The sequence below is a fragment of the Heterocephalus glaber genome, unplaced genomic scaffold (assembly GCF_053883595.1).
Source record: "Heterocephalus glaber isolate CG9 unplaced genomic scaffold, H.glaber_assembly_v1.0 deba00000006, whole genome shotgun sequence".
NCBI classification, from domain to species: domain Eukaryota; kingdom Metazoa; phylum Chordata; class Mammalia; order Rodentia; family Bathyergidae; genus Heterocephalus; species Heterocephalus glaber.
In genome coordinates, this window is record NW_028258136.1 from 904,550 (window position 1) to 916,770 (window position 12,221).

General features: G+C 42.0%; 1 protein-coding gene and 1 pseudogene across 19 annotated transcripts in view; one reads left to right on the forward strand and one right to left on the reverse strand.

Moving 5' to 3' along the window:
• Nucleotides 1-4,396: 4,396 nt before the first annotated feature.
• Nucleotides 4,397-5,164, reverse strand: LOC101725826 (ras association domain-containing protein 3 pseudogene; annotated as a pseudogene).
• A 4,955-nt stretch (nucleotides 5,165-10,119) lies between these two features.
• Nucleotides 10,120-12,221, forward strand: part of Ccdc15 (coiled-coil domain containing 15) — a 128,737-nt gene continuing 126,635 nt past the window's right edge. For 17 of the 19 annotated variants that reach the window (XM_087199356.1, XM_087197350.1, XM_087199940.1 and 14 more), the window contains exons 1-2: nucleotides 10,121-10,401; nucleotides 10,678-10,866. In XM_087199356.1, coding sequence (XP_087055482.1) covers nucleotides 10,687-10,866 — 180 coding nt within the window. In that variant the 5' untranslated portion in view covers nucleotides 10,121-10,401; nucleotides 10,678-10,686. Of the gene's footprint in view, nucleotides 10,402-10,677; nucleotides 10,867-12,221 lie in introns of all 19 variants that reach the window. The other 2 variants (XM_087200592.1, XM_087197639.1) reach the window with 2 other exon arrangements.

Sequence of the window (12,221 nt, forward strand, 5' to 3'; positions counted from 1 at the left end):
CAGGCAGGTAGGTCAAGCAGCAATATGGAGTCTGTCTTGCTAACTAGGGTCCTTCAATGCCAGTCACTGGATGTGGCTACTGCCTCAAAGGGGTGGTGAGGCAGCTCTCTGACGTCAAAGTGTCCCTTAAGTAGCTGACAGATGAAGGGACTATAATGCTCCCAAAAGGTAGGACCAGTCTTTCCTTGCAGGAAGATGCAGGCAGCATATTTCTTGCTTATCCTAAGGTATATTTGGTTAATATGGACAGACTATGAGGCCCCATGTTAATTTTTTTTATCATACACTAAAGAAGGAGAAAAATACTTCTTTGTTCATGACAAAATTAGAGACTCTTTTGCAAAAATACTACAGCAGATGCTGTTGAGAAAAACTGGGCTTGATTGGAGCAATCTGTTATAGGTGCCATTTACAGTGAAATGCTACTGCAAAAATCTGGTCTGCATAGGCAAGCAGAAGGACTTTTCTAGTTACTAGTTATCAGAAAGGTTATTCTGGGGGTGGAAAGGAGGAAAGTCCTATGGACTGCTCTTAGGAAATGATTCGAAGCCCAACTTAGCCCTTGAAAACCCTGCTCAAAGTTGGGGAGAGAATAAAAGTGGGTATAAATTAGTGGCCTGAGTTCAGTTCCCAATATATAGCCCCCTGCCACCCAGAGGGAGAGCATATGCAGCTTTCTCACTTCTGTAGAGGTTTTCCTTAGGACAGGCTCTGAGGAATGACTGACAAAGTTTTTTAATTTGTTACAGGTGAGTCAGGTGTGGTGGCTCAGGCTTGCAATCCCAGCACTTGGGAGGCTGAAGCAGGGGGATCGCTGTAAATTCAAAGTGTAGATAAGCCAGCCTGAAATAGAATAGTGACCAAACATCAAATTGCTTCCTGGTGCTCAACAAACCATCAGTTCAGTGTGGGGCAGACTGCTGCCAAAGACCAATGACTTGTGCTTTTGTGCAGACATGACAAGTGATCCCCCAGCCGCAGAAAAAGGATTATGCAACTCAGATAAGGAATGTTTAGAAGCAGCACCTCCGCACTCTGGTGCCAGCAATATTCATTCTTTTCAGATTCGGAAAGAGATAGATATTTCTAAACTCAGCAAGTTTCCCTTTCTGAGAGACCAACTCTGGCCATATAAAATGTAAGTCTTTTTTTTTTTGGTACCGGGGATCGAACTCAGATCTTTGCACTTGCAAGGCAGGCGACAGAACCACTGAGCTAAATCTCCGGACCCTAAAATGTAAGTCTTGCCAAAGAGGTCAAAACATGGGAGTAGAGCCTCAGATGTGAATTCTCTGGACTAACAGAGAGTACGGATTCTTATAAAACCACTAGCCCAGCTGGTAGTGGGAGACACAGACTTTGAGGTAGTAGGTTGGAGAGAGGAAGAAGCTACCTAATACACTTTTCCAAGTTACAAACTGTGTGTGTGTGTATGTGCACGTAAGTATACAATTCAGTCTCCCTGTGGCCCTCAAGTGGTTTTCTGTTCACTACCCCTCTGGGTTTCCTTTTAGCTACTCAGTTGCTCAGTGCTGTTTTTAAATTATTTCTTCCCCTTTCCTTAACCTCACTTATATTACTTTGAATCTAATGTCATCAGACTATATAAAGCATTTGTTGCTTTCCAAGTTATACTCATCTGCCAATCTCCAGGTCTTTTGCTAAAATTCCTCAAACATTCGAGTTCCTGGCTCTCGACAACACTATTCTTATGATTCTGGTTTTTTTGGGGGGAGTGATTTTAATATCTTCCTGGGTAATCCATCCAATGCTCTCCTCCTTAATTTTTTTTTTTTTTTTTTTAGTACCGGGGATCAAACTCTGGACCTTGTGCCTGCGAGGCAGGCGGTGGAACCACTGAGCTAAATCCCCGGCTCTTTTTTTTTTTTTAACAACTTCAACTTTTAATAATGGAAATCATTTTGCCATTCAAGAAACAGTTTTAGGGGAGAAAATCTTCCCTATAAAAATAAAACATCAAAATTATAAATATTATAACTCTTTAACCTCTGCAATTTAAAATGCTCCCCTGTAATACTACCCCTTCATTTAACACCTTTCCTGTACCATCACATTTTGAAGAGAAAACAGTATTACAGCAAACCTTAGTTTTAATTTAACACAAGGATTTGTACAATGATTTTTTAATAAAATACCTTTGGCCTTAGGGGCCTTTCTCCTCCTTTTACACATTAAAAATGCTGCTGCAGTAACCAGTGTTTGGGAAAGAACATCAGTCTTCAAGAACTATGAACTGACAAGGTTTCAATACAGTAAAGTTTCCAAATTGCAACTTGTAGTGCACATGACAGTGAGCGAGGTTCTGGATAAATATAGACGAGGATGCCTATTCTAGACAATCAATCTACTTCAAGTAAAAAAGAAAAATTTCACAGATACCCATCAGCTACTACTTTAGGTTCTAACAGTGTCTTAATCTGAGAAGCAAATGCTTCACAAACTATAAGTTTACTGGGACAAGTAATAAGAGACCAGGTGGTTGATAGTAGTATACACAAACCCAAGCTATAGTATGAATAGTAAAACTAGTATAAAAGTCATGAAGGCAGTCCCTGAACAATAAAGGTAAAGTGTTGGATGACAATGTCACTAAAACCTCATTAATGCACTAAATAGAAGTCACATGCAAAATTAAACAAGATGTGCCATACATATTTTATAGCTAGTTCTACTCTTTTTTTCCCCCTATTTTTTTCTTAAAAGCCTAGGAAGATCTGATTGTCTCGGTAGCTTGTGTAGCACAGCACAACCAACACTTACATCTGCCTCCAACAAGATAGCCAGTCTCTAAAAAGTTAGAAGAGCCACCAAGAGGAAACAGAAATGCAATAAAAGGCACAGTTCACTTAAGCAAAGAACCAAAGCACCTTGGAACTTCACAAAGAATCCATTAGGTGTCACCAAAGTGTTAACAATTCCTTGGGGATTTATTAAAAAAAAAAAATCTAGACTAAAACCAGACTGACTGTAAGGCCCCTCTGGAACCACAGCACACCTTCCCCTCCGTTCTCAGGTTTGTAAGTCGCTACAGAAAATGAGGATTATTTCACCTGTTTTTAAGGCTTTTTATTGCACATGCATTTCTTTGGTTGGAAGGAACGTGCACTTTTGTTAAAATAGTTCCATGATGAACACCTGTTGCCTGGTCAGCGGGTATGGAATTTCCTCCTTCCTTGGGGCCCCCTACTTGCAGTCAAGTCCTTTAGAACTGAGGATGACATGGGAGTACTGAGTCTTTAAAAATCTCTGTTCTACATTATGTGAGAACGGACTGTAACTTAGAAAGGGAGAGGGAAAAGCAGAGGGAGAGAGTTAAGAAAAGAGAAGGGAAGGAAGAAAAAAGGGAAGGAGAAAAAAGGGTAGAATAAAGGGGGAGGGAGTGATTGTCACAAATTTGAAGTGACCTCTGTAGTTGATAAACTTCCTAGCTAACAAAGAGAAAACAGCTACCCTACCCTAAACTCATTTTCAACTTGGAAAACAACCTCTGTGGGGAAATCCATGCAATTTAAGGAGTCAGCCACAGGTCAGGGACCACTTATCCAGAGCTGCTACAGCAGTAAGACCTTCCACTCCAAGAGGGCAGAATTGGGGTCTCACATGAAGGGGGCCAGATCCAGCTGTATGGGGCCCACCTCCACCTGCCTTGGTCTCCAGTTAACTGCACAGTTCATGGGTCCTTCTTGGGTTTAGTTCCTACCTCTTTGGCTCCACCTCCACATTATACCCAACAGGAAATCAAGCAATCCTAGAATAGGCTTAACATCTCAACACCGAACAATTTTACCTCATTTTCAAGCAATACACTTGGCTCCCCTACCACCACTGTACCAGCCTTACCAACTTCCTCAGTGGCCCTCAGAGCTTTCACTTCCACACAGCCTTCTTCTAAACTTGCTCGTTACTTTTTAAAATCCAACTCCTCCAACATCCTTCCCAAATTCCCCACAGTTCCTGGATTCCTCTGCCCTTTGGTTCACATGCTTTCCTCTGACAGAAAATAAAAACCAAACAGGTAGTTTCAACATAGAACAAGTATTCAGAGAGATTCCTTGTTAAGTTTTAAAAAACTTGTTTGCACATCCTTAAGCTTAACATCACCATCATGTAATTAAAATAACTAGAAGAAAATAAAGAAAAATCAACCCAGAGTTCATGCTTCCAAGCACTCTAGGATGCTCCTGATGATTGCAGGTTCACAGCTTGCAAGAGGTAACACCGCGGTGCTGTAACAGAACAAGCTTGCAGGGCCCCTCACGAGGGACGCGAGGGGGTGCAGGTTGCCTGTGGCCAGGGGCTGGGAACTAACTCTAGAGACAAAAGGGGATTACCCTAGCGTTGGGGCACGAAGACAGCTCTCCGAGCAGAAAGGCACTTGCTGCTCCTTTATACAGAGGTCCCAAGCCTTGCCTTCCCAGCAGGGCTCCTGCACGTTAGCCGGGCTTCCACACCTCGCCCAGGGCTTCTTCCAGCTTATGTCTGTAGGCTGTGTAGCGTCTCTTCAGGTTCTGCAACTGCTCATCTTCCTCCTTATCCAAGATGCGCAAGAAATTCTGCAGTTCTGGAAGGCTGAAAGCTTCCCACTCTCCAATTTCATGTTCACGAAGGACAAAACTAAGCGTGTCGGTTCTGGGCCCTGCTACCAAACGCAGGTAGAGAGGATGTTCTCGGTCTGAGAGCTTGCAGGCATAGACTTGGTCTTCCCTGTGACAACGCTTATAAAGTGCAAACTTGGCAGGGCTCTCCGTCACTAGAAATTTTTTGAGCAGGGCCTCGATAACTTCCCCAACAGTGTTTGTGCTGCTGATATGAAGCGTGTTCATACAGCCATTGCTACCAGGAGACGTCTGTGGATGTTAGCAGAGTTCCATCTGAACTTTAATGAAGCCAGTGTAAATCCCATTTGAATTCAAGGTCATCTTCAATTTGTCTGTGACAGCTAAATTGTATTTCTGAACTTTCTCTTTGATTTCCTCTTTGCTGAGGTAATTGTGAGTTTCCTTCTCTCTCTCTACATCTTGCTGGCCTGCGCGGGACTTGCCCTGGGGCGCCCTCCTAAGAAGGAGGTCCTGGCGGTGAAGAAGAAGTCCTCGGCGTCCTCCGCCAGGCTGCTGTAGCCGCTGCTCATACTGCTGGTCCCAGAGCGCAGGCGGCCAGGCAGGGGGCCCGGCGCCCGCCCGTCCGCCCCGCGGGGTCCCCGGTGCGTGCCCCAGCCCCGGCGGGCCACTCGGCTACAGCTGTGGCCGCCGCTCACCTCCTCCTTCATTTCTAGGGCCTTGTCTCCAATGATACTTCAGCGCCCAACATTGGTCGTACTATAGCACCTTCACCTCTGAAGCACCTTCAAACTCTGAAGTTTCAAGTATCCCAATCTCAGATCACAACCTTGTGATCTTACATGCACATTATTTCTACTGTCTTACTCTAACAAAAAGACCTCCACTGGAACCTAACATCTCTTGACCCTACCAACTTTTCACTGTACTTTATTTTCCATTTGTTTTCCCTTCCACCATTATCTACTGTTAAGCTCTGGGTATAGTTTGTCTCTGAAGAGTTCATGTGTTGGAAGCTTCGAACCCACTGTGGCATTGTTAAGAGGTGGTGGCACCTTTAAGGGTTGCGGCCCAATGGGAGATGATCAGGCCATTGGGAGCATTGCCCTTGGAAGAGCTGCAGGTCATTCCTAAGAGAGTGATGTGCTATGAAAGAGGAAGCCAGAGTCCTGCCCTGTTCTCTGGCTTCCTCTCTCACTGTGTTATTCATTCCACACATCCTCCTGCCATGGTGTGATGCAGCCCTAACCTTAGCCAGAGCAGGCACCAAACTGTTTAGATCTTCATCCTCCAAAATTTAGCTTTAATAAACTCAATAAAAGTTATTTAAAACTCAATAAAAGCTTAATAAACTTAATAAAATAGAAAATAAAAACTGTGAGCTAAGTAAACTTAACAAAATAGAAGAAAAGATGTTTGAGTCTTGAGTAGAAGGTATAAAACAGTTTTCCAGAAAAAAGGAAGTGTGATTTAAAGACATGTACAATTGCTAGATGGCACCAAAGACCTGTGTAAGGTTGGTGGCTGTGAATTTAAAGTGAAACCAGTAATATGTTTGCGTATTTTTCTTTAATTGCATGGTTACACACATGAAGTAGATAGAAAATCAAATTTTAACTAGTGTTGAGCCAGGCATGGGGCACTCGCCTGTAATCCCAGCACCGGGGAGGCTGAGGCAGGAGGATCATGGTGAGTTCAAAGCCAGACTGAGCTACATTGTGAGTTCAAGGCCAGCCTAAACCACATAGTGATACCCTGTCTGAAACAAACAAACAACAAGCAAACAAACAAAATTATTTCATACAGTTTCTGGTTGGGTACTCTGGCTGAAGATGTGTGTGTGTGTGTGGTACTGGGGATTCAATCTAGGGCCTGGTGCACGCTAGGTAAGTGTTCTATTACTAAGCTATATTCCCAACACTTCTTAAAAATTTTATTTTGAGACAGAGCCTTGGTAAATTGCCCAGGCTGGCATTGAACTTGAAGCCTCAGCTTCCTGAGTAGCTAGGATTGTAGGCATGTGTAACTGTGCATGGCTAGTTCAGAGTTTTTTATGAGGTGGCAGTCAAGTTGGTGAGCAAGACGACCGTCCCTGAAGACTTGATTAGGGCTGGATGACCTACTTTAAGCTCATTTATAGGGCTGTTCTTTAGAGACTTCAGTTAATTGCCATCTGGGCCTCATTATAGGATTGCTCATGTCATATATGGCTTCTTCCAGAGTAAGTGACCTGAGGGAGAATGAGAGTCAGAGTAGAGGCAAGTGGCGTGATGGTGGTGGGGAGGACACAGTGTTTTTATAATGTAAAGTCTGAATGATGCACTATCACTGTAACGTTTTAGCAGTCATATGGACCAACACAGGTACAGTGTGGGAGAGGGACACTCTAGGAGGTAGAAATCATTAGAGGCCACTGTAATTCTTTTTTTTCAGTACTGGGGATAGAACCCAAGAACTTGCCACCTCTGAGCTACATCTCCAGCTCTTTTTATTTTTTCATTTTGAGACAATATCTTGAGAAACTGTTCAGGTTGGCCTCCAACTTGTGATCCTCCTGCCTCGGCCTCGCAAGTAGCTGGCAATATAGGTGTATGCTACTGTGCCTGGCTAGCTGTGATCTTAAAGAACTCTCCCATAACTTGACCTCTCCTTTCAGATACTCATTTCTGTGTGTCTCTTTAAAATAAAACTTATTTTGCAAATAGGGGAACAAAAGATGGAAGGTAAAGAGAGGTAAGGGGAAGGAGATATAAAAAAAATTAAGATGGGATATATATATAGATAGATATATAGATATCTATATATATAGATATCTATATATAGATATATACCAACTCCTCATGATTCATGTAATCATTATGTGCTGCAACACGTACTAATAAAACAAAAATTAAAAGATTAAATAAAATTCATTTTAAGAGTTGTACAAAATTGCTGTCTCCAATTCTTTCTCTCTTAAGTCTACTCCATCAGGCTGTTTAAAGACACTGCTCTTTTTAAAGTTATTAATGATCTCCACATTGCTAAATCCAATACTCAATTCTCAGTCCTCATCTTATCTGACTTATCATCAAAATTTTAACACCATCTATCTTCCTCAAAGGAATATTTTTTAAATTTGGCTTTCAAAGTATTACACTCTCTTGTTTTTCCTCCTTAGCTTACTGACTGATCCTTCCCAATTTCTTTGCATTCACCTCTTCTTAGCCTCTTTAAAGTGGAAATACCCTGTCCTAGTCTTGGGGCCTATTTTCTTACCGGTCTCTATTCAGCTCCTTGACGATTCCATCCAGTCTGATGATTTTAAATCTATATACTAATACTACTTAGGTTTATAGTTTCAACCCAGAACTCTCTTTCAGGAACTTTTATCATACTATTTTCTTGAATGTTGATTAAATAAAATTTAATCTGTCCCAAACTGAACTTCTAATCTTCCCCTCCCAAACCTGTTCCTTCACCATCTCAGTAAACAGCAATCCCATCCTGATGGTTGTTCAAGATAAAGCCCCTAGGGCTTTACTTGACTCCTCTCTTTCTCATACACAAAGCACAATCCATATCTAAATTTTCAACAGATCTTGAAAGTTCTGCCTTCCAAATATTCCAGAATCCAACCACTTCTCACCATCTCCATCACTACTTCCCTGATCCAAGATATCAAAATCCCCTATCAAGTATTCCAGTACCCCCCTAATTGGTTATTTTTTGAGACAGAGTCTCACTATTTAATTCAGGCTGACCTTGAATTTATTATGTAGTCCAGGCTGGCCTCGAACTTACAGTGATTCTCCTGCCTCAGCCTGAGTGCTGGGATTACAGGCGTGCAGCCCCACTGCTGGCTTCTTAATTGGTCTTGTTTATACTCTAACCCCTTCTCTCTATGCTCAAGAGAGCATCCAGGATGGTTGTTTTAAAAATTCAAATCACATTATGAATTTCCTCTGCTCAAAGCCCTCCAATAGCTCCCCATCTGAACACATTTTGATGGCTTTCAATACTCTGTATGACTGCCCATGCCTCAAAATTTGACTTCCTATCTTAGCGTTTCCCCTTTCCCCTATGACTCTGCTCCAGTCATACCTTACTAGCTTCCTTTCGGTTTCAGGCACTGCTCTCACCTTGGGGCACTTGTACTTGCTGTTCCTCTACCTGGAACACCCTTATAAAAACCTTCCTTTGAAGATTAGAGTTTCTTGTTCCACTATCTCATTTAAGGCATTGCTTCGAAGAACCTTAGTGAAGCCTTCTCTGGATATCCTAATTACACCCCCACCCTCTCCACCCCCATATTCCCAATCCTTTCCGTTTTTACTCCATAACACTCATTAGGATCAGATAAATTTACTTACTCATGTGTTTATTTGATTATTCCTTTGGCTGTATTGTAGATGTACGATTTTTTTTCCCACCATTAAGTTTATTGGTACATTTTAGGTATAAAATACATTTACATACATCATTGGGATCTTGTACCATTACATGAGCATCTTGGTTCTTATTTTTTCCCCCTTCCCCTGTCCTCCCTTCAGCCCCTCCACCCTTCCCTATTTGCAAAGACTTTGTTTCCATTTTTTTTTCTTTTCTCATATTTTTTCTTTTCCCTTTTTTTCCTTTCTCCTACCCCTCCCACTTCCCCTGCTCCTTTGACCTTTTCTTCCTATTACACAATATCAATTATACATTTTTAAAATTACAATATCAAGATCTAGGAGACATTACCACAGATTTTACAGAATTTAAAAGGATATAGAAAGCATATTTCAAAAATCTGTTTTGCAATAAATTTGACAACTTCTAAGAAGTACCCTGGAAGACAAATTAATGAAACTAACTCTAGAAGAAATATAAAATTTGAATAGCACCTATTAAAGAAAGTATATTCCTAGCTTGATAACCTACCTATATGACAACAACTTTGGCTGTATTTTAAATTCCCCAAGCAAGGGATATTATTTGTTTTGTCCACTGCTATTTATCTTCGGTGCCTAGAAAAGTCCTGGTGTATAGAAAGCTTGCAATAATGTTGAATGAATGAATGGGTATCCCATAGGAATAAGGCGTGTCTAGACTACAACAGAGTTTGCAACAGAGAGGGTGACCCTTTATGAAGGCGCAGTGTTCAAATACAAGAATCCTGTATGGCTGAAACAACGCTGTAAGCGTTAACGAGCTGTATAAATGTATGATTTACTGTTGGCTTAATCCGTTCCTCGGTGGAACGGATAAGGTGTCCCTATGAACCCTTTTTTCTAACATTTTTTCAGGCTTTCCTCAAGTGGGATCCCTGGCCCACCCAGTCGGTCAGGTCATCAGACCAACGAATCCTTTTCTTTGGGGATTTAGCTTGGCCTCAGCTCTACAGCAGATCCCGCATTGTCTCACTGGCAGCTCCCGCGGAGGCACACTACCAGCTGTCTGCAGACACACCAGTTCCCGCCCCCGACCACCGCGGTCAGGAAGCGGAAGTGGCGGGTGACCGGCGCCCGAATCCCCGCCCCTCACGCCTTTGCAGGCCACTGGAAATGTGGGAATCCCGGAAGAGGCGGGCACAAGTCAACGGAGGGGCGGGACAGGGCGGTGTACTACACAGTGGCGGTTAATTTGAGATGGTTTCCTTAGTACCCCGCGTATTTTGAGCCTGTGGGGACCTCTCCCGGTACCTGCCCAGTACCGTCTTAGTAGGAGTACGCTCCCGGGGCCTCAGAAACAGGCTTTTATCTGGTCCGGAACTCCCAGCGGTTCAGCGCTTCTTCTCTTACTGGATACCGATAACGACGTATTTGAACTTGGCCCAGGTCAGCCTGGTCCTTCCTAGAGCTAGGTACAATCTTCGTTCTCTCAGTCCGATCCTGGTTTCTTTTCCCTCATCCCCATTCTTTCCAGAAGGCATTAAAACCTTTCCTTCCGTCTATATTTCTTCCTACTCCTCTTCCTTCCTTTCTTCCTTTTTCTCCAGAATCCCTATTTTTCTGTTCCGTACCATGCTTCTGCCTCCTCTGTGGCTTCTCTTCAGAGGCTTGTGGCTCATTGTGTTAGGAAGTTGGAGATTTTAACGCGATCATTTGAAGATTTGAACGTTTTCCTTTCTCCTAACCAGGAGTCATAGATGCCAGGACGTATGAGCCACTTCAAGAAGCATCGCAATAAGACAAATTTGCCCCTGGCTTTAAACCCTATGAAGAGCAAGGACGTGTTGGCGGTGCTGGCTGAGAGGAATCAGGCTGTCGTACCAGTTGGGGCATGGGTGGAACCTGCCTCACCAAATAGCTCGGAAATCCCAGCATATGTGAGTGTCTATTTGATCCAGATGTGGTGGGAGCCTCCCACCCCCATTATCCTACAGTTTTTGATCCATAAAGATGAACAGTTGGAGGGTACTGTTTCTCTTATACATTACATTCTTGCACTAGGATTATAGAACAAACATGTATTTGCCAAAACATGACGCAGCTTTATTTAGTTGGCATAATCAAACTACTTAAATAGTTATTGCTGACCTACTACACAGACCATAACATAGAGGACAAGATATTTGTAAGTTACTTCACAAACTTTTGATTTCTTGCTCTGCAATCAAAAGAGATAAAACACAGGTGCTGTCAGCATCTTTTATATCTCTTGCACTTAGCAGGGATGACGGTTGGCCACACTTGAATATTAGTTGCTTAACATTTATGATAAGTTTTGTAAGGGAGATTCAGGCAGAATGGAGTAAGAGAATAAAGGAGAAAGATTAATTCTGTTAAATATAAATTGAATGAGGACAGGGACCTTTGCTTCTTTTCATTCTTTCCCTGGCATATTGTAAGTCTTCAGGAAGTGTTTGTTGAATGAATGAAAGAGGAATATGGTCTGTGTTGGCCTGGAAAGAAAGTAAATACAGATATGAGGGAATATTTTAGCTGAAGGGCAACTTTTACAGAGTTTACATGTGTACATGTTTACATGATGATTCTCATAAACCAATTAATACATGATCATAATTTTTTGTTTGTTTTTTGAGTCAGAGTCTTGCTATGTAGTTCAAGCTGGCCTTGAACTCACTATGTAGCCCAGGTTGGCTTCAAACTCCTGCCTCAGCCTCCCAAGTGCTGGGATTGCAGGCATGTGCCACCACACCTGGCTCACAATCACAGTGTTTGTAAGGTTTTTTTCATAGTGTTTCACCAAACTGAAACACTGCTGTTTGGTCAAATTTTATTGTGGCACTCACCATATTTTATTTTACCAAGTTTTTATGTATGAGTTTTCCTGATGGGATGTGAACTCCTTGTACATAGAGAATACATTTTATCATCATGTCTTCACTTTTAGCCTAAGTATTGCCTAATAAATATAGGCAAATTTGTGATGATCTTCTTTACGTATAGACAAGGCACTGAACATGATGCAGTATAATATAATCATTGTATTTATATTTGTATGTATATGTATACACATTAACTGATTTATTCCTATGCTGCCTATCACAAAAGATATTAAGAGTCTTAATGGTATATGATTGAGTGGTAGAAATATGATGCTTAATCAAAGAAGAAAGATATGATTTGGGTTGATGTGACCTAGGAAAGTTTAAAAGAATTTGAATAATCAAGAGAAGGGATGAGTCTCCTATTAAAGGGAATGAAGAGCATGGGAGGT